The sequence below is a fragment of the Oncorhynchus masou genome, chromosome 13, assembly GCF_036934945.1.
Source record: "Oncorhynchus masou masou isolate Uvic2021 chromosome 13, UVic_Omas_1.1, whole genome shotgun sequence".
Classification (NCBI taxonomy): domain Eukaryota; kingdom Metazoa; phylum Chordata; class Actinopteri; order Salmoniformes; family Salmonidae; genus Oncorhynchus; species Oncorhynchus masou.
Genome location: NC_088224.1, coordinates 56,640,148 through 56,667,114, shown reverse-complemented (window position 1 = coordinate 56,667,114; position 26,967 = coordinate 56,640,148). Strand labels below are relative to the sequence as shown.

At 41.3% G+C, this 26,967-nt stretch overlaps 1 protein-coding gene across 4 annotated transcripts; it reads left to right on the top strand.

Annotated features, from left to right (window-relative positions):
• Positions 1-1,227: 1,227 nt before the first annotated feature.
• Positions 1,228-26,867, top strand: LOC135552646 (transcription elongation factor SPT5). 4 transcript variants are annotated; one of them, XM_064984377.1, is made up of 30 exons: positions 1,228-1,355; positions 1,747-1,851; positions 2,282-2,441; positions 2,548-2,613; positions 3,612-3,626; positions 6,976-7,045; positions 7,160-7,225; positions 7,334-7,399; positions 7,505-7,535; positions 7,636-7,704; positions 7,889-8,140; positions 8,249-8,338; positions 8,430-8,500; positions 8,609-8,714; positions 8,849-8,942; positions 9,060-9,196; positions 15,534-15,689; positions 15,819-15,965; positions 16,201-16,347; positions 17,376-17,501; positions 17,636-17,723; positions 17,904-18,014; positions 18,570-18,672; positions 18,788-18,915; positions 19,029-19,134; positions 19,486-19,644; positions 19,776-19,944; positions 25,776-25,979; positions 26,234-26,329; positions 26,466-26,867. In XM_064984377.1, exons 2-30 carry the CDS (start codon positions 1,765-1,767, stop codon positions 26,604-26,606), a joined length of 3,261 nt encoding a protein of 1,086 aa, XP_064840449.1. In that variant the 5' UTR covers positions 1,228-1,355; positions 1,747-1,764; the 3' UTR covers positions 26,607-26,867. The 4 variants fall into 4 exon arrangements, with proteins under 4 accessions (XP_064840449.1, XP_064840452.1, XP_064840450.1 ...); XM_064984380.1 differs by having other exon boundaries at positions 1,745-1,851; positions 3,615-3,626; positions 17,636-17,720; XM_064984378.1 differs by having other exon boundaries at positions 1,745-1,851; positions 3,615-3,626.
• Positions 26,868-26,967: the final 100 nt, after the last annotated feature.

The window sequence follows — 26,967 nt, the reverse complement described above, 5'->3', positions numbered from 1 at the left end:
ATACAGACCTTCTCCAGATCCTTCAAGTTTCGGGGCTGTCGCTGGGCAATACGGACTTTCAGTTCCCTTCAAAACTTTTCTAGCCGGTCTGAAGACTGGCTAGGCCACTCCAGGATCTTGAGATGCTTCTTACGGAGCCACTCCTTAGTTGCCCTGGCTGTGTGTTTTGGGTCGTTGTCATGCTGGAAGACCCAGCCACGACCCATCTTCAAAGCTCTTACTGAGGGAAGGAGGTTGTTAGCCTAGATCTCGCGATACATGGCCCTGTCCGTCCTCCCCTCAATACGGTGCAGTCGTCCTTTGCAGAAAAGCATCCCCAAAGAATTATGTTTCCACCTCCATGCTTCACGGTTGGGATGGTATTCTTAGGGTTGTACTCATCCTTCTTCTTCCACCAAACACGGCGAGTGAAGTTTAGACCAAAAAGCTCTATGTTTGTCTCATCAGACCACATGACCTTCTCCCATTCCTCCTCTGGATCATCCAGATGGTCATTGACAAACTTCAGACGGGCCTGGACATGCGCTGGCTTGAGCAGGGGGACCTTGCGTGCGCTGCAGGATTTTAATCCATGACAGCGTGGTGTGTTACTCATGGTTTTCTTTGAGACTGTGGTCCCAGCTCTCTTTAGGTCATTAACCAGGTCCTGCCATGTAGTTCACCTTCCTCATGATCATTGATGCCCCACAAGGTGAGATCTTGCATGGAGCCCCAGACCGAGGGTGACTGACCATCATCTTGAACTTCTTCCATTTTCTAATAATTGTGTCAACAGTTGTTGCCTTCTCACCAAGCTGCTTGCCTATTGTCCTGTAGCCCATCCCAGCCTTGTGCAGGTCTACAACTTTATCACTGATGTCCTTACACAGTTCTCTGGTCTTGGCCATTGCGGAGAGGTTGGCGTCTGTTTGATTGAGTGTGTGGACAGGTGTCTTTTATACAGGTAAGGAGTTCAAACAGGTGCAGTTAAAGAAACACTAACAGGTCTGTGAGAGCCGGAATTCTTAGTGGTTGGTAGGTGATCAAATACTTATGCCATGCAATAAAATACAAATTAATCACTTAAAAATCATACAATGCCAGCTTTATGCATCTTCGCCATTATTATTACAAAGTAGGTGTTCTGCTGTGGACATGACCACTGAAATAAAACTCGTTGATGAGACTGCACCAATTTAACCACTGTTTGAACCATGAGTTCGAATCCTCGCGGGAATTTGATTCGTACCCCTTCTAAATCTCGTGGTTCTGTGTATCGGAGGAAGACGTGGAAGTGCAAAAAACATATCTACGTAAAACCACATTTTTTTGTTTTGTTTTAGTTAAATCCACCCAAAGACGCCCGTTTTAGAAAGGTAATACATAGCTATGCTTGGAATGTATTTATCAAAATATACTTGAAAATGTGGGTTGTTTGCTAGCTTAACGTTAGCTTGCTAGCGTGATCCGGAGGTTACTAGGCCTTGCCTTCTATCAACATTGTACATTCTCTGTATGGTTTCGGTGGTTTACATTATTTTAATAATCTAACTAACTACAACATGTATTGTTGGAGAATAACTTCGCTAAGCTTGTTATCCTGAAACATCCTTACTCCAGCGTTTTGGCTAACTAGTTAGTACAGTGCTAGTTAGCAGCTAGCAATTATTTTTTTAAGTCTCGCCCAAAGAAGGACTGTTTGAACTAACAGTTGACGTTAGTTTGCAAACTAAAATAAATGGGTTTTTCAACTCTGTCTCTTAAGAGGAGGTTGCTGCTCCAAGAATGTCGGACAGTGAGGACAGCGACTTCTCTGACAACCAGAGTGAACAAAGCAGCGAAGCCGAGGAGGTGGACAAAAATGAGGCAGAGGTAAGCTAGCGAACAAGGTTCTGGCTAAAACTGCATACTAGCAAACAACATTAAGCCGCCTTATCTAACTAACGTTCGTTAGGTCGGTCACAATCGTAGCATTATAATTAGTGTAAGATAGGGTTTTCAGCACTGTTATTACACACATAATAAATAAAGACCAAAGTAATGTAACAAGCAGCTAGCTATCTGTAGCAGCACAGCGCTAACCTCGGGCTATCCAAAGTAGCTAGCCTGGCTGTGCATGGATGGACCTTGCACAGTTGAATGGGTGGGTGGAACAGATGCACCTGTGCATGCATGGCCCTCAATTTTCTACTGTATCCGAATTGATGCTAACAAATATCCTAGGTTGGCTCCAAATTGACATTGCAAGTTTCACTGCATTTGACAAAACTTGTGAGTAGTTTGAATGTTTCCCCTTAAATAGGAAGATGGGCAGGCAAGTTTATCTGGCAGTGATAAGGCAGCAGAAGAGGAAGGGGAAGACTTGGCAGATGAGGAGGAGTATGACGAAGAGGAGGAAGAGGACGATGATGACCGTCCCAGAAAGAAACCCAGGCATGGAGGTTTCATCTTGGATGAAGCCGGTAAGCCAAATCTTCACTCTAATAATAGTTGTCCACATGTTCTTGCTCACTAGAAGGTTTTCATTGAATCTATCTGAAATTCTCCCTTTCCCTCTGGTTTGTTTAGATGTGGATGATGAGTATGAAGATGAAGACCCGTGGGAGGAAGGTGCTGAGGATATTTTGGAGAAAGGTGAGGTCACACATGCTGCCTTGTTTGAGGATATCTAACACCTAAGAGGGAGTTATGAATGAACAACGTTGGGGGTAGTTGTCTGTTGAGGAGGACTCAGTTCATGAACTTTGTTGCGTTTAAATTATTAGAAAATAACTTTCCTATGGGTGTTGTGCAGATGATGCTTAGGCATGATGGATTAGTCTGTAGTATTGTTTGGATTCCAGAAGGGACGAGAAGCATTACAAGTATAATCAAAACATCTAAGCCCAAATTATTATATGTGAGAGTATTGACTGTGTTCTTCCTGCGCTAATAATTCCTTTTCTTGTGCATGCCTCCTTCAGTTAACGGTAAATCAATTCCAGATTTTCTGCTGTCTGTTTTCCTTGTATCTAATTAAATTGATTAGTTATATCTCATTCAACAAGTCACATTATGTTATAACTCCACCCACATTTCCGCACTACTGCACATCTAACGGAGCACAGATGGCAAATACATTATTGGGAACTCCTATAGTAACTGGACTACCTGTATGAAGTAATACATTAGTATATTGTATTTGACAGCTGTGACCTATTTACTAGTCAGGAAAATATTGTCGAAATGTTGTTGGAAGGTATGTTAACCTGACACCAGCAGAGTTATGACTTGTCAATAATCTGACCATGGTGTTCTAGGCACTTACATGATCAAAGAGGGAACCAAATGTGACCATTTGCCTGAAATGCTACCTGTTAGAAGAAAGCTAATATATGTGTGAATTAGCTAACTGATATGTTTAAGCTTTTTGTGGCACATCAATCAGCCATATCACAAAGACTCACAATCATCCACAATACAATTATCCATAGTCTCATGTGCCATTTGGTCTAGTCTTATATCATCATTAATGTTTATTTTTTCCTTTAATTTGTTCCTACCTGTGCACTTGCCACTCTGTGTGCACATAACAATCTCATTTGGTTCTGAATGTGTGTTCCTCCCTCTACCAAAACCTGGCTGGCCTGGAGCAGAGGAAGCTGAGGGTAAGTGTTATCTATCTTCTTCCAATAGGAAAAAGACCCACCTAGCACTTGCGGCTAGACATACAGTGCATTCGGGAAGTATTCAGACCCCTTGACTTTTTCCACATTTTGTTACGTTACAGACTTATTTGAAAATGTGATCTTCCATAATGACAAAGCAAAAACAGGTTTTTAGAAATGTTTGCAAATGTGTATATACAGTTGAAGTCGGAAGTTTACATACACCATAGCCAAATACATTTAAACTCAGTTTTTCACAATTTAATCATAGTAAAAATTCCCTCTCTTAGGTCAGTTAGGATCACCACTTCATTTTAAGAATGTGAAATGTCAGAATAATAGTAGAAAATGATTTATTCAGCTTTAATTTATTTCATCACATTCCCAGTTGGTCAGAAATTTACATGCACTCAATTAGTATTTGGTAGCATTGCCTTTAAATTGTTTAACTTGGGTCAAATGTTTCTGGTAGCCTTCCACAAGCTTCCCACAATAAGTTGGGTGAATTTTGGCCCATTCCTCCTGACAGAATTGGTGTAACTGAGTCAGGTTGGTAGGCCTCTTTGCTCGCAAACACTTTTTCACTTCTGCCCACAAATGTTCTGTTGGATTGAGGTCAGGGCTTTGTGATGTCCACTCCAATACCTTAACTTTGTTGTCCTTACCCCATTTTGCCACAACTCTGGAAGTAAGCTTGGGGTCATTGTTCATTTGGAAGACCCATATGGACCAAGATTTAACTTCTTGACTGATGTCTTGAGATGTTGCTTCAGTATATCCACATCATTTTCCTCCCTCATGATGTCAACTATTTTGTGAAGGGCACCAGTCCCTCCTGCAGCAAAGCACCACACAACATGATGCTGCCACACCCGGTGCTTCATGGCTGGGATGGTGTTCTTTGGCTTGCAAGCCTCCCGCTTTTTCCTCCAAACATAATGAAAGTCATTATGGCCAAACAGTTGTTTGTTTTTGTTTCATCAGACCAGAGGACATTTCTCCAAAAAGTACGATCTTTGTCCCCATGTACAATTGCAAACCGTAGTCTGGCTTTTTTATGGCGGTTTTGGAGCAGTGCCTTCTTCCTTGCTGAGCAGCCTTTCAGGTTATGTCGATATAGGACTCGTTTTACTGTGGATGTAGATAATTTTGTACCTGTTCCCTCCAGCATCTTCATAGGGTCCTTTGCTGTTGTTCTGAGATTGATTTGCACTTTTCGCACCAACGTACGTTCATCTCTAGGAGACACGTTCTTCCTGAGAGGTATGACGGCAGCGTGGTCCCATGGTGTTTATACTTGCGTTCTATTATTTGTACAGATGAACGTGGTACCTTCAGGCGTTTGGAACTTGCTCCCAAGGATGAACCAGACTTGTGGAGGTCAACAATTTTGTTTTCTGAGGTCTTGGCTAATTCCTTTTGATTTTCCCATGATGTCAAGCAAAGAGGCACTGAGTTTGAAGGTAGACCTTGAAATACATCCACAGGTACACCTCCAATTGGCTCAAATGATGTCAATTAGCCTGACAGAAGCTTTTCCAAGCTGTTTAATGGCATGACTTAGTGTGTGTAAATGTATTTTCCACTGGAATTGTGATACAGTGAATTATAAGTGACATAATCTGTCTGTAAACAATTGTTGGAAAAGTTACTTGTGTCATGCACAAAGTAGATGTGTTAACTAGAGGTCGACCGATTATGCTTTTTAAACACCAATACCGATTATTGGAGGACCAAAAAAGCCGATACCAATTAATAATAATAATAATAATAATAATAATAATAATAATAATAAAAAAAATATATATAAATAAAATATATAATTTTTTTTTGTATGTATTTGTAATGTTGACAATTACAACAATACTGAATTAACACTTATTTTAACTTAATATAATACATCAATAAAATCAATTTTGCCTCAAGTAGATAGTGAAACATGTTCAATTTGGTTTAAATAATGCAAAAACAAAGTGTTGGAGAAGAATGTAAAAGTGCAGCATGTGTCATGTAATAAAACTAACGTTTCAGTTCCTTGCTCAGAACATGAGAACATATGAAAGCTGGTGGTCCCTTTTAACATGAGTCTTCAATATTCCCAGGTAAGAAGTTTTAGGTTGTAGTTATTATAGGCCTATTTCCCTCTATACCATTTGTATTTCATTAACCTTTGACTATTGGATGTTCTTATAGGCACTTTAGTATTGCCAGTGTAACAGTATAGCGTCCGTCCCTCTCCTCACTCCTCCCTGGCCTCGAACCAGCAACACAACGACAACAGCCACCACATCGAAGCAGCGTTACCCATGCAGAGCAAGGGAAACAACCACCCCAAGGCTCAGAGCGAGTGAAGTTTGAAACGCTATTAGCGCACGCTAACTTGACAGCCATTTCACTTCGGTCACACCAGCCTCATCTCGGGAGTTGATAGGTTTGAAGTCATAAACAGCGCAATGCTTGATGCACAAGGAAGAGCTGCTGGCAAAACACACGAAAGTGCTGTTTGAATAAAATTTTACGTGCCTGCTTCTGCCTACCACTGCTCAGTCAGTTACTTAGATGCTTGTATGCTCAGTCAGATTATATGCAACACAGGACACGCTAGATAATATCTAGTAATATCATCAACCATGTGTAGTTAACTAGTGATTATGATTGTTTTTTTACAAGATAAGTTTAATGCTAGCTAGTAGCTTACCTTGGCTTACTGTATTTGCGTAACAGGCAGTCTCCTTGTGGAGTGCAACGAGAGAGAGAGGCAGGTTGTTATTGCGTTGGATTAGTTAACTGTAAGGTTGCAAGATTGGTTCCCCGAACTGACAAGGTGAAAATCTGTCTTTTTGCCCCTGAACGAGGCAGTTAACCCACCGGTCCTTGGCCGTCATTGAAAATAAGAATGTGTTCTTAACTGACTTGCCTAGTTAAATAACCACAGGTGGACTCCAATCAAGTTGTAGGAACATCTCAAGGATGATCAATGGGAATAGGATGCATCTGAGCTCAATTTCAAGTCTCATAGCAAAGGGTCTGAATACTTATTTATAAAAGGTTTTTCTGTTTTTTATTTTTAATGCATTTGCAAACATTTCTAAACTTTTTTTCGCTTTGTTGTTGTGGGGTGTTTGTAGATTGAGGGAAACATTTGGGAAACATTTAATCAATTTTAGAATAAGGCTGTAGTGTAACAAAACAAAATGTGGAAAAGGGGAAGGGGTCTGAATACTCTCCGAATGCACTGTAGGTGTAGGTCCTTAAAATACCACTTGTTTGAACTGAAGGAAACTTTTACATTCAGTCTTATACATTAAATTGTTTTTTGTTTGATTTATGAGTCTGCTTTACTCTTCAGTGTCCAACATTGACCATGTGGTCCTGGATGAGGATAACTCTGGCTCCCGCAGGCTGCAGAACCTCTGGAGGTAATTTGTTCTAATGGGCTACGAGTGACTTGGCTTCTTTCCATTGATATTTCAGTTGTTACTATGCAGAGCTGTGTTCTTGAAGTCTGACATTTGAATGTTTGGATGTTTCAGAGATTCCAGAGAGGAGGCCTTGGGGGAATATTACATGAGGAAATATGCCAAGCAATCTGGAAATGAGTGAGTATTTTCAGTAGTAATCTGTCAAAATAGTTGGCCCAAATTTGTTTCAGAATTGATTTGACCTGTTATCCCCTTGACTGAAATATTGTTTTTGATTCCCTTTAGTTTTCCTGGGGGTTCTGAGGAACTGTCTGATGACATCACCCAGCAGCAGCTGCTCCCTGGTGTCAAGTATGTATCACTTCACCAAAATGGGAAATAGATTTTTTGTTGACTACAACAATCCAAAATATAATTTTTCTCAATGTTCTTGGTATTATATTTTGTTTTTCAAAGGGATCCTAATCTTTGGACAGTCAAGTGTAAGGTATGGAGCTTATATTTTTGTGTAGGTAGACATCTAGAAGTTCAGTACACAATTATACTTTTTTCCCCCTATGTCATGCAACATTATTTTGCCATTACAGATTGGGGAAGAGAGAGCAACTGCCATTGCTTTGATGAGGAAATTCATTGCCTATCAATTCACAGAAACGGTATGTCCCCGCCCTCATTCTATGCATGGATATGTTCCATGTATTAAGATGCTAATGTTTGCATTTAGTGTTTTATATGATTGATCGATTGATAGCCTGTACATCTCTTGTAGATCAAAAATAAAATTGGAGCTTTGACAACCTGTGAAACTGTTTTAATTTCCTATACACCATTTCTACTCAGCCCCTCCAAATCAAGTCGGTAGTGGCTCCCGAACATGTCAAAGGTTACATCTATGTAGAGTCGTACAAGCAGACTCACGTCAAAGCTGCAATTGACGGAATAGGCAACCTAAGGATGGGCTTCTGGAACCAGCAGATGGTTCCCATCAAGGAGATGACAGACGTCCTCAAGGTGGTCAAAGAGGTGACCAACCTCAAGCCCAAGTCCTGGGTCCGACTCAAGAGAGGCCTATACAAAGATGACATCGCCCAGGTACGCATGAAACACATCGTGGAAGACAAAGGTGTGAAATGTATTTTGAAGACATAGGTAAATATCCTTATCATATTCTTGAAACATACATGTATTCTCCTCCTTCAGGTGGACTATGTGGAGCCCAGTCAAAACACGATATCACTGAAGATGATTCCCAGGATAGATTTGGACAGAATCAAGGCCCGGATGAGCATGGTAAGCAACAGCAGCACTCTGTCACCACCTGTCTACTCACCACCCTCCACTTTGATATCCCCTGACACTCTTCTTGTTGTCTGTCTCCCAGAAAGACTGGTTTGCAAAGCGGAAGAAGTTCAAGAGACCAACCCAGAGACTCTTCGATGCAGAAAAGATCAGGTACAAAGAAACATGTCTTAAAGACCATCATTATTGGGGATTTGATTGCGCTATCATAAATCGGTAAGATCGTTGCCTCAGTTACTTCCTGACTGTGTTTTCTTCCAGGTCACTTGGTGGGGATGTCAGCCATGATGGAGACTTCATGATATTTGAAGCTAACCGCTACAGCCGCAAAGGGTTCCTCTTCAAAAGCTTTGCCATGTCTGCTGTGGTAAGATGACCACGTTGCCTCAATACCACTATTTATTGGCCATTTGTTGACAACCCCATTGGGGAAAAACGGGGCAGAAAAGTGGTCTTCGTTATCTGTACCCGTGGCCCAGTCTCTTTTATCGTCTTTTACAGATCACTGAAGGAGTGAAACCTACTCTGTCGGAGCTGGAGAAGTTTGAGGACCAGCCAGAAGGCATTGATCTGGAGGTGGTGACTGAAACTGCAGGTAACAGCCACTTCTAAAGCATATTCAGGACATGAGATTTGGTAATTTACTTTCTGGTCATTTCATTTACATGTGTATCTGTTTTTGTAAGAGACATGTCTTGTTGTGTGACCACAGGTAAAGAGCGTGAGCACAACCTCCAGGCCGGGGACAATGTGGAGGTGTGTGAAGGGGAGCTGATCAACTTGCAGGGCAAAATCCTGAGTGTGGATGGCAACAAGATCACCATCATGCCCAAGCATGAGGACCTCAAGGTAATGGCAAGCGCCAAACAGGCGACTACATTGGGAGGACATTTCACATTCGTCCTACTAGATTTGGGCCTAAATTCAAATTGTTTGGAAACACGTTCACATTGGTTAGAATTGTCAAAACAGTACATAATGTTCTGTAGGTTTTCAACAGAATTTAGTGCATATATTCTCATGCCCTAATGTAAGATATTCAGTCTACATGTTGTTGAAAGCAAGACAAAGGCAAGGACCCTGGGTCAAGCCATTACAAGCCAAATTCTTGTTTTGCATAGGAATGATGTGTTGTTATTTATTATTCTAGCCACATGAATTGGAATTTAATGAGAACTACCACTATAAACCAGGGTTGGGCAATCAACGGAGGGACTGTAAAAAAAAAAAAAAGTAATACATTTAGGACCGATATTTGTCAAAATCGGCATCAATATGGGGCCAGAAAAAAAGGCACTTTCCAAAGTCCATTATAATTTCTGCATACTTTCTATCCATTTTTAGACGTTCGAGTGTAGCCTGGATTTGTTTTTCAATCCAAAATAATCATTTATAAGGATGCACCAATGTGGTACATTTCCATTTTATGGCCTTTTCAACTATTCTAGCAAATACTGCAACCAAGTTTCTGTTTTTTTTACAGATAATAAGAAAATATGTGAAATTACTTTAATATATGAAAGGTGTAAATTGTTTTATTTGCATCACAAAGTGACTGAAATGCATCTGAAAGGCATTGTAAAGTTCAGGAAAACATCCGGGAAGCTCATCAGGTAATAATTGTATGTATATAAAAAGATAATCTGCCTTGCATTCAATTGCGGTTTTGTCACAGTCCTTTCAAAAGTGTCCTGCGCGGCTTGTGAGTGTTGTAGAGGAAAACAGAAGACAGTGTTCCTGAGTTTTTCCAACCGTTCAAACACTAGAGCCAAAATCCGCTAATAGCAGACATCGGGGGTTACTACAGTTCTGTAAACTAAGCGGCGCAATCAGCTGACTACAGACAAGCTCTTTAAAATTTTTTTTTATATATATATAATTTTTTTTTATTTTTATATATTTTTATTTTTATATATATTAAATAAATTATATATATTAAATAAATAAATAAAGTCCACCGCAGGCTGCATTTAATTGGCTGGCGGGCCAGATCCTGTTTCAGCCAAGTCAAATAGCCTGCAGAGGAAACTGGATTTCCTACTATTTGTGACAAATTGAGTATGTAGTATGCTTATTGGTCATAGTATGGATATAGTTTGTATGCCAAAAGTTCCTGGATGTCCTACTACAATCACTAAAATACGAAGTATACAAGCAGTGGACACTATTTCTGTGCTTTTAGGGCCAATAATGCAAATCTTCAGAAAATGGGTGTGGCTTCACACATTTTTCAGATTTGAAGAAAAAGGTGGAAAATATGCAGCCGAAGTCCGACTAGAGGATATAAAAATTCATTGCATATCAATGTAATGAAGTAATTACTTTTCAAATAAGTGATGTTACACTTTATGTTGGCAGACAATTGGTTAGCTTCGCTAGCCTTACGAACAGCATAGCATATCATTACAGCAGCTATATGTACCAGTATGTTAGCTAGCTACCTAATGTTAGTTGGCTACTAATACGTAAAACTTGCCAGTATTTTAACTATATGCTATCTAACTACCCAACATATATTGTCTTGATTATTCATGCATTTCTTCGCATACCTTAGTGGTATAGTGGTTGTGCGTTCTCAATGAACATTGTTAATGAAGTCGTAAGATGTCTAGCTAGTAATGTGTTATACTTACAAGCTAGCAAGAAGTTGCATAGCAACAGCATCAACTTCCGGGAGACAAGTACACTCAACTGAAAGGATACCGTTTGTTTACGGTATACTAAAATGAAAGTGTATAGTATGTAGTATACAGTATGTTAGTATGGGTATTCGAACACATCTAATGAATGACCCGGGGTCAAGCGGATACAAACCAGGGCCCAGATTCACAAAACCTTAAGATTCTTCTTAACTGCCATTTTTTCCTTAACTATATGAAGAAAGTTAAAAGTTGCTATTCCTCAATTAAGTTTTATTTTTTCCCTATGTTTCCTCCTAATAAAGAAAAGAAAATAGGATACTTATGTTTTAGGATTTGTTTTTGGAAATTTACTTAACTTTAGGACAGCTAAACCCTTGTCTTCTAACAACTGGATATTTTTGTAGCCATTAACGTTTCGTTACGCCAATGCCACAGACAAAGTTGGCTACCGGACATTTTAAATACAACAAGAAAACAAATAAAATGCATGTTATGTAGCTAGCTAGAGTTAGCCAAGTTCTTCTTTGCAAATTGACAAGCAAACTTAGCTAGCTAACTTACCCGTCATGCAGTCCTTCTACCACCGTCTCTCCAATCATGGACAACACATTCTCCTCCAGCTGGTCCACATGAATGGTCGATACCCCCCCTCCAATCTTCCTCTACTCCCTGCTTCTGTCAGCTCCCTTCTTAGCTGCCAACTTGATGCCGGACCACTTTTTTTACAGCGTCACTGTCCCTTGCCATACCCCCGATGGCAGAGACAGAATCGGCTTCTCTCGGCCATCCTCTTTTTGGTCTCTGCAGTGACCCGCAGTTATCGAGTCTCCCCAACAGCAATCTTTCCCTGCTGCTATTTTCTCGAACCATGTCGTCAAGCTCTTGTTTGCTGAAGATTTCTTGCACTTTCCTTGGTTTTCCATTTTTATTTGTGATATAGCTAGTCTTATGGCTATAATCTGGGGGGGAAAGTGTTTTTGTTTATAGTTTGCGAGCCAAAAAAATAATATATATTCTCGAGACATAAAGCAGATTAATAAATGGAAATATCTACACTTCATTATAGTGGGCCAAAGCCTATGTTCCCTGTCACATAGGCTTATTTATTGGTTCCAAGCACGTCACTAATGTCAATGCCACAAAGAAGATATTTCCGAAGTTCTTAGGAAAGATATTTACGAAGCGCCTAAGAACTATGAATTCCTAAGAACATTTTGAGGAATTGCACTTATGAACTTCTTATTTTTTTCCTTTTAACTTCTTAGGTATTTTTCTGAAGTAATGTTTTGTGAGTCCGGTCCCAGATTATTTTTTGCATAGGAAGGGTCTGGTGTCGAGGTCGACCGATTTTCAAGTTTTCAAAACAATCGTAAATCGGTATTTTTGGACACCGATTTGGCCATTTGTTTTTTTTGTTTTTTATTCTATATATTGTTTTACACCTTTATTTAACTAGGCAAGTCAGTTAAAACCTGATGGGGCTACAGGTTCCCAACTGGGAACAACCCCCCCCCTTCAGCCCAAACGGTGGCGCAGGGAAAGCAAAAATATTCTTAAAAATATTTAACCTCCACACATTAACAAGTCCAATAGCTTACATGAAAGATAAACACCTTGTTCATCTACCCAGCATGTCAGGATTTTAAAATGTTTTACAGCGAAAACATAGCACATATTTATGTTAAACCACCACTAGGAAAACATACAATATGTAGCCACATGGCTATGCAAAATAGCACAATCACAAACGCAGGATTAAAAGAAAAATAATTCACTAACCTTTTGAAAATCTTCATCAGATGACAGTAATAGCACATGTTACACAGTACATTTATGTTTTTTTCAATAATATGCAATTTATATCCATAAATCTCCATTTACATTGAGCCATGTTCAAAAAATGCAGTAGAAATGACCGGAGGAATTATAAATATCTCCGGCAGCTAACGCCAGATAACAGCAATAAACATCATAAACTTTGACTAAATATACATGTTCTACATATATTTAGAAAGATACACTTCTTCTTAATGCAAACGCTGTGTTACATTTCTTTTTAACGTTACAGAATTCGTTCACTATTCAATAATCTGAGACGGCGCTCAGCCATTAGCATTATTTCTCTACTATGTTGGATTCGACAAAAATACAATTTTATAACATAAATATTCCCTTACCTTTGATGGTCTTCGACAAGAATGTCGTGGAAGGAGTTATACTTACCTAATATAACGTTTGGTTGCTGTTGGTGTGTCTTTGTATTAGCAAAAGCTAACATCTTCAGGTGAATTACCCCAAAAAGGACTTCTGATCACGAAAATTGCGCATCAAAACTTCAAATTTACATATTATATGTCGACTAAACTGGTGTAGAATCAAGCTTTAGGATGTTTTTAACGTACAAAACAATTGCCGATTTAAATCAAACATAACAAACTCTCTTCAGGCAAGCTGGAAAAAAAGACCCTTTTCACAGAGCGCGCACCTGAAAACTCGTGACACCTCAGTATTTTGCCCGCCAAGCAGTCAAATCTCGTGCTATTTTCTCCGTTCCATGTCTCATTGAAAGACGAGAGCGAAATAGAAACTGTTCCCAGATCCGTAGCTGGTTGGGAAGGGTGGGGGCGATGACGTCAAAGTTGGAGCAACTTTCTTAGGAGAGAGAGAGAGTTTGGGAGAATGGCTGCCCTGTGAGTTCTGCTTTACATACAGACATAATTCGAACGGTTTTAGAAGCTTTAGAGTGTTTTCTATTCAATAATAATTATTATATGCATATATTAGCAATTTTTGACAGTTTTTTTTTTTTTAAGTTTACTTTGGGCACACAATTCATCCAAAGGGGGCAGTATTTCCCCGAGCCCCATCACATTCTTATTTTCAATGACGGCCTAGGAACGGTGGGTTAACTGCCTTGTTCAGTGGCAGAACGACAGATTTTTACCTTGTCAGCTCGGGGATTCAATCTTGCAACCTTACAGGTAACTAGTCCAACGCTCTAACCACCTGCCTTTCATTGCACTCCACGAGGAGCCTGCCTGTTACACGAATGCAGTAAGAAGCCAATGTAAGTTGCTAGCTAGCATTAAACTTATCTTATAAAAAATAATCACAAGTTAACTACACATGGTTGATGACATTATTCGTTTATCTAGCATGTCCTGCGTTGCATATAATCGATGCGGTGTGCATTCGTGGAAAAAGGACTGTCGTTGCTCCTACGTGTACCTAACCATAAACATCAATGCCTTTCTTAAAATCAATACGCAGAAGCATGTATTTTTAAACCTGCATATTTAGCCAAAAGAAATTCAGGTTAGCAGGCAATATTAACCAGGTGAAATTGTCACTTCTCTTGCGTTCATTGCATGCAGAGTCAGGGTATATGCGATAATAATAAACGTTTTGTTTTCGAAATGATAGTTTCCGGATTCGACCATATTAATTTCTGTGTGTTATGTCATAATTAAGTCTATGATTTGATAGAGCAGTCTGACTGAGCGATGGTAGGCAGCAGCAGGCTCGTAAGCATTCATTCAAACAGCACTTTCGTGCGTTTTTGCCAGCAGCTCTTCACTGTGCTTCAAGCATTGCGCTGTTTATGACTTCAAGCCTATCAACTCCCGATATTAGGCTGGTGTAACCGATGTAAAATGGCTAGCTAGGTAGCGGGTGTGCGCTAATAGTGTTTCAAACATCACTCGCTCTGAGACTTGGAGTGGTTGTTCCCCTTGCCCTGCATGGGTAACGCTGCTTCGAGGGTGGCTGTTGTCGATATGTTCCTGGTTCGAGCCCAGGTAGGGACGAGGAGAGGGACGGAAGCTGTACTGTTACACTGGCAACACTAAAGTGCCTATAAGAACATCCAATAGTCCAAGGTATATGGAATACAAATGGTATAGAGAGAAATAATATAGTATTTATAGGACTAACTACAACCTAAAACCTCTTACCTTGGAATATTGACGTCTCATGTTAAAAGGAACCACCAGCTTTCATATGTTCTCGTGTTCTGAGCAAGGAACTTAAACATTCGCTTTTTTACATGGCACATATTGCACTTTTACTTTCTTCTCCACCACTTTGTCTTTGCATTATTTAAACCAAATTGAACATGTTTCATTATTTATTTGAGGCTAAATGGATTTTTATTGATGTATTATATTGAGTTAAAATAAGTGTTCATTCAGTATTGTTGTAATAGTCATTATTACAAATACATTTTAAAACTCGGCCGATTAACCGGTGTCGGCTTTATTTGGTCCTCCAATAATCGGTATCGGCGTTGAAAAATCATAATCGGTCAACCTCTAGTCTGGTGGTATTTATTAGTCAATCCACATAAACTGGAAGTTAAAGAGAAATACCAGAAACATAACATCAAAGCATGATGAAGACATTAGGCTTCCCAGAAATGTGGGACGGATAGAATTACAGGATCAACACATTCACGAGGCAACCAGACATTCCCACTGTGTTCTGTTCATTCTCAATGGCACTAATGCAAAATAATGGTTTGTCATTGATGCCTGGTCTGTGTGCAGGATCCTCTGGAGTTCCCGGCCCACGAGTTGAGGAAGTACTTCCGTATGGGTGACCACGTCAAGGTGATAGCAGGCCGCTACGAGGGCGACACCGGCCTCATCGTACGTGTGGAGGAGAACTTTGTCATCCTCTTCTCTGACCTCACCATGCACGAGGTAAGCAACGTCACATTATTGGACTCTGATATCAACTTGTTTGTTATAATGATGTTTTTGCGTAATTCCCATGTAACTTCAGTGAACCGTTATCGATGTTACGGGGGTGTGTGTGTGTGTGCTCTACAGTTGAAGGTCCTGCCCAGGGACTTGCAGCTGTGCTCTGAGACGGCATCAGGGGTAGATGCCGGGGGGCAGCACGAGTGGGGGGAGCTGGTCCAACTGGACCCCCAGACCGTGGGAGTTATTGTCAGGCTGGAGAGGGAGACATTCCAGGTTGTTATCCTTAATCTTCCAGAAATAATCAGGCTCATTGGGTCTGTGGGATTAGTCGTGCCTGCTGGAAAGATGTTTTGTCCCATTTCATCTGTTCTTGGAATGGGTACTTGTGTGATATTGCGCAATTTTAAAATTGGTTCCTCGTGTAACGTATATTAAATTGTGACAGACGAGCCTAAATCCCTGAGAATCCCTATAGGGCTCACACATGTATTCCTCCTCTCCTCCCCAGGTCCTCAACATGCATGGCAAGGTGCTGACAGTGCGTCACCAGGCAGTGAATCGACGGAAAGACAACCGCTTTGCCGTGGCACTGGACTCTGAGCAGAACAATATCCACGTCAAAGACATCGTCAAGGTCATCGACGGGCCACACTCAGTAAGATTCACGACCACAGTTCTGCTTTCTGTAGGTCTAAAGCCATAGAAAATGTATTTCTCAACTCCAGCTATAGTAGGGCGCTATAAAATCGATGCGGAAGAACGCGGACGTAATCACGGAATCCAGACATTAAAACGTAATTCAACAATATTTCAAAATGTATATGTTGGTAGGAAATCAAATAAACGTATTGAACTTATTAGAACACTTTATTAATTTACCTAAGATTATCATAATACATTAACAAAATGTATCAGTGATTCTTAATTTCTGAAGAGTCAACACAGAATTGCCTCTATCTGTGAGTGCGTTTGTCTACAGCACCACTTTGTGTAACCGTTAGCGATGATGCTAATGAGAACCGGGTTCTGGTAGATGGAAATGATTTCCAAAAAACCTTAATTAAATGTTAACTACAAAGTAGTTAACTACAAAGTAGTCTTGTCTACCTGGCAGAATAATCCTAATTATTTGCATTATTCTAGTGGCGAGTAGTTTAGCAAAGTCTGCAATCACACGTGTGCTATAGAAACACTGCTTAACCAAAAGTCTTTTGCAGTTGCACACTTGAGTTAAAGAGCATCTGTATCCAAAAATGAAAATTCCTTAGATTTTCCCCAGAAGTTAAATGTGGTTTCCTGATGTCGTTTAAGCCTTGTTGTGGACTTACAAAAACAACATTGTACGTTCTATCCTGATTTTTAAAGAGGATCTGAAAACTGGAAAAACAAGAGAAAATGTCATTTGGGGGGAAACTAAATGGAATTAAGCAAAAAATGTAATATTTTCTAGGGCTCTACTATTGGCCTCATCTAGGTTTGGCTACTGTACTTTCAAAGCCAGTTTCTTCCCTCATTAACAAATTTGTAGCAGTTGGCTTGAAGAGCCTTTTCATGCTCAAAATGGGACTGTATGTTGAGTTTTAGGCCATATCGCCCCATCTCTGGCTGTTTTTCTATTTGCAAGTGGTACGATTAGCATTAATAGATTGTTAGCACATAAGTGGTGTGTGGTTTGTTTCCCAGGGGCGTGAGGGTGAGATCCGCCACATTTTCCGAGGCTTTGCCTTCTTGCACTGCAAGAAGCTGGTGGAGAACGGGGGCATGTTTGTCTGCAAGACACGCCACGTGGTGCTGGCTGGGGGCTCCAAGGTCAGTCTCCCACTCGCTTTCACCGCATCACCACTTTTACATCACGTTCAAGTCTTCCATCTACTCTTAACCTTCTCCAGTGGGACCCATCAGAGGTGTTGTTGACATCTGATTCTTCCATTCTTTGGCTATAGCCCCGAGACGTCACCAACTTCACTGTGGGAGGCTTCGCACCTATGAGTCCACGCATCAGCAGCCCTATGCATCCAGGTGGTGGTGGTGGTGAGTAGAGTACAGCTCAGCTCACAGAGGTCATGTGTTGATAGACCCAGTCATCATAAACTGTTTATTGCACAGCTGTTGTTCATTTGTAGATATTAGGGAATGTTCTCTGAGTGCAGGATACAACACTAAACTACTATCAGGCCAGAAGTCTTAAACAACCCCTGCCCTCTCCTTCAGGCCAGCAGCAGAGGGGCGGTGGAGGTGGAGGACAGATGGGGCGTGGCCGGGGCAGGAGGGACAACGACCTGATTGGACAGACCGTCCGCATCTCCCAGGGACCATACAAGGGTAATGCTGCGTTCATAACATCTCGTAAATTAGTAAATATCAGCTAACAACTGGGGAAAATCTGCTTGAACACCTCTTCTGGTAATTACTAGTGGGAAACACAGTTATCATCTCTGAGCTCCGATTTCTCCCACATGCTGAAATCTGACATCGCATACTATTGAAATGATCTCAGTAACAGCATTTTCGGCAGCAAATGCAACAGAAAAATATTATTTTATAATAAAAACAAACATTTTAATAAACAATAGATATTTCTAACAGAATAATTTGTTTGAGAGCCTTGATACGTGTACTTTCAGTTTATGGTTGACGCAGCTTGTTTGCCATTAGCCAATCTGAGTTCTCAATGAGTTCAAAGCATGTGAATACACACTAGTTTCTCATAGTTTAGGTCACATGGGAACCAGACAGCGTTGTCTTTTGCCATAGAATGAACAATAGGCACGTTTTGTAGAAGATGCTGTTGCACCATGGGTGTTTGAGTTCCAACACTTAATCCTTCTTATTCACATTGGGGTATCTTTTGGCTTAACCATTGCCATTATTTCCCAGGGTATATTGGAGTGGTGAAGGACGCCACAGAGTCGACAGCCAGAGTGGAACTGCACTCGACATGCCAGACCATCTCTGTGGACCGACAGCGTCTCACCACAATGTTTGTTCACATCACAGATATATTACAGTGATATATTGTGAATTCAGTTTTATATTAATGCAATATTTCACCTTTTGAGTGGTATTGAGTGTTGATGTGTTTTTGTTACGTTCAGGGGAGCCAAGAGGCATGGAGGAATGACTTCCACCCACGGACGCACCCCCATGTACGGTTCCCAGACCCCCATGTACGGGACAGGCTCCCGTACCCCTATGTACGGCTCTCAGACCCCCTTACACGATGGTGAGACGCACACCCCCACCAAGGGAATACCTCTATGGACCTCCGTCAGAATATATACCCCCATGACCTGCAGTAGAGCTTGTTCTCATTGTGGTGATTCTTGTTCCCAACAGGGAGCCGTACTCCTCACTACGGCTCGCAGACGCCGCTGCATGATGGGAGCAGGACGCCGGGGCAGAGCGGAGCGTGGGACCCCAACAACCCCAACACGCCGTCCAGGTAGGCTACACGTCCTGGCAGCCTGGAGGCCCAGCTTGTTGTATAGGGCTCTCTCTGTCATATGCCAACCATATGGGTAGTGTACACAAGTACAATGAAAATAGAGTTCTTGCCAGCTCTCCTCTCAACAATGTTTCAGCTACAGAAAAATATTAAATGAAAGATTATTAGAAAAAATAAATGTGTGAAAGTCCCTCATCAGTTTATGGTTGATAAGGGTTTGTTGGTCTTGGTCTTTTGTGTCAAAGTTGAATACAGCTCTTGTCTGTACTTACTACCGATCCTGAGAAGATGTTTCCCTAATAGGATGATTTTTTGGAAGCAGTCTTTAACCTGTTCCTCTGGTTTCAGGGCGGATGACGACTATGAGTTTGGTTATGATGACGAGCCTTCCCCGTCCCCTCAGGGCTACGGGGGCACGCCTAACCCCCAGACCCCCGGCTACCCAGAGGTGCCGTCACCCCAGGTCAACCCCCAGTACAACCCCCAGACACCAGGCACCCCAGCCATGTGAGACACACACACAATATTTTTGTTTGTTTCCTGTTGTCTTCAATGTCTCTAGGCCCCTTTTACAGTGGCAATCAACTGCTCAATGTGGATTTGATTTCACTGCCAAGTCCACTGTGTGTGTTCCTCAGGTACAACACAGAACAGTACTCGCCGTACGCTGCCCCCTCCCCACAGGGCTCGTACCAGCCCAGCCCCAGTCCTCAGAGTTACCATCAGGTGGCACCCAGCCCAGTGGGCTACCAGAACACACACTCACCAGCCAGCTACCACCCCACCCCCTCGCCCATGGCATATCAGGTAAGACCCACCACTCTTGACATTAGCTTTTTAGCCACTTGGTAGGATTTTTATTTTATTTTTTTACTTAACACCATTTCTACGTCACTGTATGATGCAAGGAACCATTTTATAAAATTAATGTATCAGACAAATGTATTCAAGCCTGTCTCAAAATACAACACTGCCCCTTCAAGGCTCCCCTGGAGAATGGTGGGCCACGCCTGGTAGCCTATGAAAATATTGGAACATAACAATCACAACCAAATACATTTTATGTCTTTATAAAATAATTCCCTCTAGTGCTTGAAATTAAGGGCGTCGTCCCTGGGACGAGAAAACATGACAAATCCAAAATTCATATAACCACTTTTTTAAAGCAGTAAGGCGATCAAACCGTTCAGCTTAAAATGTTGATTGAAATGTTGATGGCTGTAGGCTACACATGAATATTCCAAAGTGCAATTGGTGGGAAAACACCGTTCTCAAAAGCACACCGCACTCGCAAGCGTTTTCACGTGACAGAGAATATCCATTAGAAACGAAGAGGGGGGATCTAAAGGTGCAGCAACTAGCATGGGTTACTAATATGACCAGGATTGTGCCTTTTGGCTGCTTGACAATAACATAAGTTAAATTGGAAAACAATAGAACATAGGACTAAGCTTCTTTGAAACAAGTTAAGACATGCTTCATAAAATGACATTAAACTTCCAGGTTTTAAACAATTAAGTTTATTGTTAAATAGTTTTAAAAATGTTGACCGCATTGCTCAGATTCAAGTTGGGTGATGTGCGGTGTGCAAAAAGCACTGTCCTTCACTCTCCGGTCTTGTGATGACTTGATCCGAACAAACCATGCCCGTCAACAGAATCAAGCCTTTAAGGCGTTCATTTTATTATACTTCGTTATATTTGTCAAACATGACTGGTGTTTAGCCTATATTTATCTAATTAGAAGTGTCATTAAAGTTTGGCAAAAATGTTTGCCACCTCCATGTCAGCATCGGTTTGGACATGAAGCTGTAGCCAATCTGCATATCACCTATACTTTGGGTATGTAAGCCTTTTTCTTTATTTATGTACAGTACTTGTCAAAAGTTTGGACACACCTACTCATTCAAGGGCTTTTCTTTATTTTTTTTACTATTTTCTACATTGTAGAATAATAGTGAAGAGACCCAAACTATGAAATAACACACATGGAATCATGTAGTAACCAAAAAAGTGTTAAACATATCAAAATGAGGCCTCCCGGGTGGTTCAGGGCTGTGCGTCCAGAGACTCTGGGTTCGCGCCCAGGAACTGTCGTAACCGTCCGCGACCGGGAGGTCCGTGGGGCGACGCACAATTGGCCTAGTGTCGTCCGTCGTCCGCGCAGTGCACACTAACCAAGGTTGCCAGTGCACGGTGTTTCCTCATACACACTGGTGCGGCTGGCTTCCGGGTTGGATGCGCGCTGTGTTAAGAAGCAGTGCGGGTTGGTTGGGTTGTGTATCGGAGGACGCATGACTTTCGACCTTCGTCTCTCCCGAGCCCATACGGGAGTTGTAGCGATGGGACAAGATAGTAGCTACTAACAATTGGATACCACGAAATTGGGGAGAAAAGGGGGGTAAAATTTAAAATAAAATAAAAATATATAATTTAAAAAAAAAACATCAAAGTAGCCACCATTTGCCTTGATGACAGCTTTGCACACTCTTTGCATTTCTGGACTTAGTCTTTTACCAAATGGGGTAAAATACTACCACTCCTACCTTGTCACAATACAACTAACTGGCTCAAACGCATTAACCTCCTGAAACTCCCCATCCCGGATCCGGGATCGTGACTAAAGCCTCAGGCTCATTAGCATAACGCAACGTTAACGATTTCTGAAAATCGCTAATAAAATTAAAATAATACGTTTGCTCTCAAGCTTAGCCTTTTCTTAACAACACTGTCATCTCAGATTTTCAAAATATGCTTTTGAACCATAGAAATTGACTAATTTGTGTAAGAGTATGCAAAGCTAGCATAGCATTTTGTGTAGCATGTAGCACGCAACATTTTCACAAAAGCCAGATAACCAAATAAATAAAATCATTTACCTTTGAAGAGCTTCTGATGTTTTCAATGAGGAGACTCTCAGTCATATGCCAAATGCGCAGTGTTTCCTGAAAGCGTCTGTGTGTAGGAGAAATCGTTCCGTTTTCTACATTGCGCCTGGCTACTGAAACGAACCGAAAATGCAGTCACCTACAACGTAAAACTTTTTCCGGATTAACTACATAATATCGACCGAAACATGGCAAACGTTGTTTGGAATCAGTCCTCAAGGTGTTTTTTCACATATCTCTTCATTGACATGCAGTTCGTGGAAGCTTGCTTTACTCTCTGTATTGTTTGGAAAAATACTGGCAGGTGACTTTTGCGCACCAATTTCGGCGCAGGACACCGGGCGGACACGTGGTAAATGTGGTCTCTTATGGTCAATCTTCCAATGATCTGCCTACAAATACGTCACAATGCTGCAGACACCTTGGGGAAACGACAGAAAGGGCAGACTCATTCCTCTTGCGTTCACAGCCATATAAGGAGATCATGACAAACAGAGCCTCAAAAATCCTTGTCATTTCCTGGATGCCATCTCATCTTGGTTTTGCCTGAAGCTCACGTTAAAGGGCACGCACAGAGAAGATCTTTGTATTTCTGGACACGTCAGAGTGTTTTCTTTCGAACAGTAGCAATTATATGCATAGTCGAGCATCTTTTTGTGACAAAATATCTTGTTTAAAACGGGAACGTTTTTCATCCAAAAATGAAATTGCGCCCCTAGAGTTCCAAGAGGTTAAGAAGGAAGGAAATTCCACAAAATAACTTTTAAGAAGGCACACCTGTTAATTGAAATGCATTCCAGTTGACTACCTCATGAAGGTGGTTGAGAGAATGCCAAGAGTGTGCAAAGCTGTCAAGGCAAAGGGTGACTACTTTTTTGGTTACTATATGATTCCATATGTGTTATTTCATAGTTTTGATGTCTTCACTGTTATTTTACAATGTAGAAAATAGTAAAAAATTAAGAAAAACCCTGGAATAAGTATTGGCTTCTCTGATCAAATTCTGATTGGAGTAATTGTTTGAAATAGTTTTTGTCAATTTGGACAACTTAAATCTACACAGAGTTTACAAACTATCCGTGACGGACGAATATCTCTTTCTGTGACGGACTGACCAGGTGAAATCATTGATCCCTTAATTGATGTCACTTGTTAAATCCACTCCAAACAGTGTAGATGAAGGGGAGGAGATGGGGTAAAGAATGATTTGAAGCCTTGAGACAATTGAGATGGATTGTGTATGTATGCCATTCAGAGGGTGAATGGGCAAGACAAAAAAAAACGTATGTGCCTTTTGAATGGGGTATGGTAGTAGGTGCCAGACACAGCGGTTTATGTCAAGAACTACAACACAGTTTCCTGTGTATCAAGAATAGTGCACCACCCAAAGGACATCCAGCCAACTAGACACAACTGTGGGAAGCCTTGGAGTCAACATGGGCCAGCATCCCTGTGGAACACTTATGACACCTTGTATAGTGCATGCCACAACGAATGGGGTATATTCTTCTTGTCCAACCTTTTTTTGCGGGGGGGGGCTGGGTTAGAGTTAATGTCGAGCCCTGCCACACACGTCATATTTCCCAGACATCTGTCTCTAGTATTTATTTCTCTTTAAGGTTGATGCAATATGCGGTTGTAGCATTCAATGTGTTGACATTGTGTGTGCTCATTCTTTCCCGCTAAGACTTATAAAATGTAAGGTCTTGCCAGGGGGAATTTCTTTTAGGATCAAACGCGTTTAAATGCTGATCTGTATCCAGTTTCCCAAAAGGCTAATAAGTTCCCGGGAACTCTTGTTAATTACTGACAGCCTCCACTATTCTTGTGGTCTAGATGCATTCTTTCCCTTCTGTGTCACCTTATACTTAGTTCTCTGCTAAACATATAATCAAGATATTTATCCGTCTCTTTGACTGCTGATAACTTCACAATGAAGTTCACTATAAATACAACGGTGCCAATGTCTTTGCAATTGATTCAAACAAGTGTAGGCTAAGTTGAACTTTGATGTCTGCATTAAAAGATGAATACAGTAGGCTACATAGGCTTATATATTGAAATCAATTTCATGTTCAATCAAGTTCTGTTGCTAATTTTTAAATACTGCCTAGGTCTGTAATTATTGTCTTAATATATATGATCTATATGACCCGTTCCAAGTGGGTCAGAAGTTTTATATACACTCAATTAGTATTTGGTAGCATTGCCTTTTAAATTGTTTAACTTGGGTCAAACGTTTCGGGTAGCCTTCCACCTGCTTCCCACAATAAGTTGGGTGAATTTTGGCCCATTCCTCCTGACAGCTGGTGTAACCGAGTCAAGTAATAAATTGACTTTGTCCTTAAGCCATTTTGCCACAACTTTGGAAGTATGCTTGGGGTCATTGTCCATTTGGAAGACCCATTTGCGACCTAGCTTGCGACCAAGCTTTAACTTCCTGACTAATGTCTTGAGATGTTGCTTGAATATATCCACATAATTTTCCCTACTCATGATGCCATCTATTTTGTGAAGTGCACCAGTCCCTCCTGCAGCAAAGCACCCCCACAATATGATGGTGCCACCCCTGTGCTTCATGGTTGGGATGGTGTTCTTCAGCTTGCAAGCCTCCCCCTTTATCCTCCAAACATAGGGATGGTCATTATGGCCAAATAGTTATATTGTTGTTTCATCAGACCAGAAGACATTTCTCAAAAAAGTACCATCTTTGTCCCCTTGTGCAGTTGCAAACCGTATACTGGCTTTTTATGGCGGTTTTGTGGCTTCCTTGCTGAGTGGCCTTTCAGGTTATGTTGATATGGGACTCGTTTTACTGTGGATGTAGATACTTTTGTACTTGTTTCCTCCAGCATCTTCACAAGGTCCGTTGCTGTTGTTCTGGGATTGATTTGCACTTTTCGCACCAAAGTACGTTCATCTCTAGGAGACGGAACGTGTCTCCTTCCTGAGCAGTATGACGGCTGCGTGGTCCCATGGTGTTTATACTTGCGTACTATTGTTTGTACAGATGAATGTGGTACTTTCATTTGGAAATTGCTCCCAATGATGAACCAGACTTGTGGAGGTCTACAATTGTTTTCCTGAGGTCTTGGTTGATTTTCTTTTGATTTTCCCATGATGTCAAGCACTGAATTTGAAGGTAGGCCTTGAAATACATCCATAGGTACACCTCCAATTGACTCAAATGATGTCAATTAGTCTATCAGAAGCTTCTATAGCCACAACCATATTCTGGAATTTTTCAAGCTGTTTAAAGGCACAGTCAACTTTGTGTATATAAACTTCTGACCCACTTGAATTGTGATACAATTTTTGGAAATAATTACTTGTCATGCACCAAGTAGATGTCCTTACCGAATTCCCAAAACTATAGTTTAACAAGAAATTTGTGGAGTGGTTTAAAAACTAGTTTTAATGACTCTAAGTGTATGTAAACTTACGACTTCAACTATATGTGTGTGTGTGTATATTTATTTATTTATCAGCTATAGTTTTTAAGTGTTTTCCTTTAAGGTGTCTAAGTAAGATTTGAAAAGAAAACTGATCAGAGAGCAGCCTTTTATTTGATCCCATCAGTATGGACACATGCTCCAACAACTATGCAAATGTTCTCTCTGCGTGGTGTTTTGAAAAATGAGCGTTACGTCTTCGGCTGCTGTAGGAACGATGCGTCGGGTAAAACACTCTTAAGCCTAAGTTCCATCGCAAGAATCCCGGCTTTGATCTTTGTCTCCTGCTGTCGACCCAGGCCAGTCCGAGCCCCAGCCCAGTAGGCTACAGCCCCATGACCCCCGGCGCCCCCTCCCCGGGCGGCTACAATCCCCACACCCCCGGCTCCAACATCGACCAGACCTCTTGCGACTGGGTCACCACCGACATCCTGGTGCGCGTTAAAGACACCTTCCTGGACAGCCAGGTGGTTAACCAGACAGGCATCATTCGCAGTGTCACGGTGAGTAGCAAAGATCACACCACCTCTCCACATTGTTATTATTATATATTGTTATTATAATATAAACACACAACGGTTAAATTAGGCCCCCCCCTCCCCAGGTTAGACATAGGGTGTCTCATTCGAGGGGGCTGAGCCCCCTTTTACCCGTCTTAACCATGTGTTACATTGACAAGTTTGTTCTATCAAACACAACATGAATGCTCTGAACCATGTACTCCATCGTTGACCTGATGCATCTTCTCCTTCCTCAGGGTGGCATGTGCTCAGTCTTCCTCCAGGACACAGAGAAGGTGGTGAGCATCTCTAGTGAACACCTGGAGCCTGTCACCCCAACTAAGAACAACAAGGTAAGGCTTCTTCTCAAAACACCCCTTTTTAGCTCACAGGGGTCTGGGGAAACTGGGCAGTGCATAGATGCATGGTTCTTTGGGTCCATAAGGCCCTGGCTGCTCATGGTGTGTTGTCTGTGGTGCTTCTCTCCAGGTGAAGGTGATTCTAGGGGAGGACCGCGAGGCCACAGGGATCCTACTGAGTATCGACGGGGACGACGGCATCGTAAGGATGGAGCTGGATGACCAGCTGAAGATTCTCAACCTCCGCTTCCTTGGCAAGCTGGAGCTCTGAGCCATCACACCCCAACCTCACGCCCTCACTGCAAAGCAGCGTCACTCAAAACAAGCAGAATATGTGCCCCCATGTTCACTATCAAAGATTAAAGTGAGAAAGGTTTTTTCATTTAGTCAAATGTGTGGTCTTAGTGAAATCCCATCGGTTTTTAGTGCTCTGTGATTGTAATTTTTTGTCTATTGCTTTACATTTTTGGTTTAGAAACTACCTTTTGGGTGAGAGTATACTATGTCAATAAATGTGAACTGTTTCAATGTGTGGTGTCTTTAAAAACATTGCGTTTTGTATATAGGTAACAATAAGGTGCTTTAAAATACGCTTAAAGGATTTTGTCATTTTTTTTTGATCTCCAAAAGCA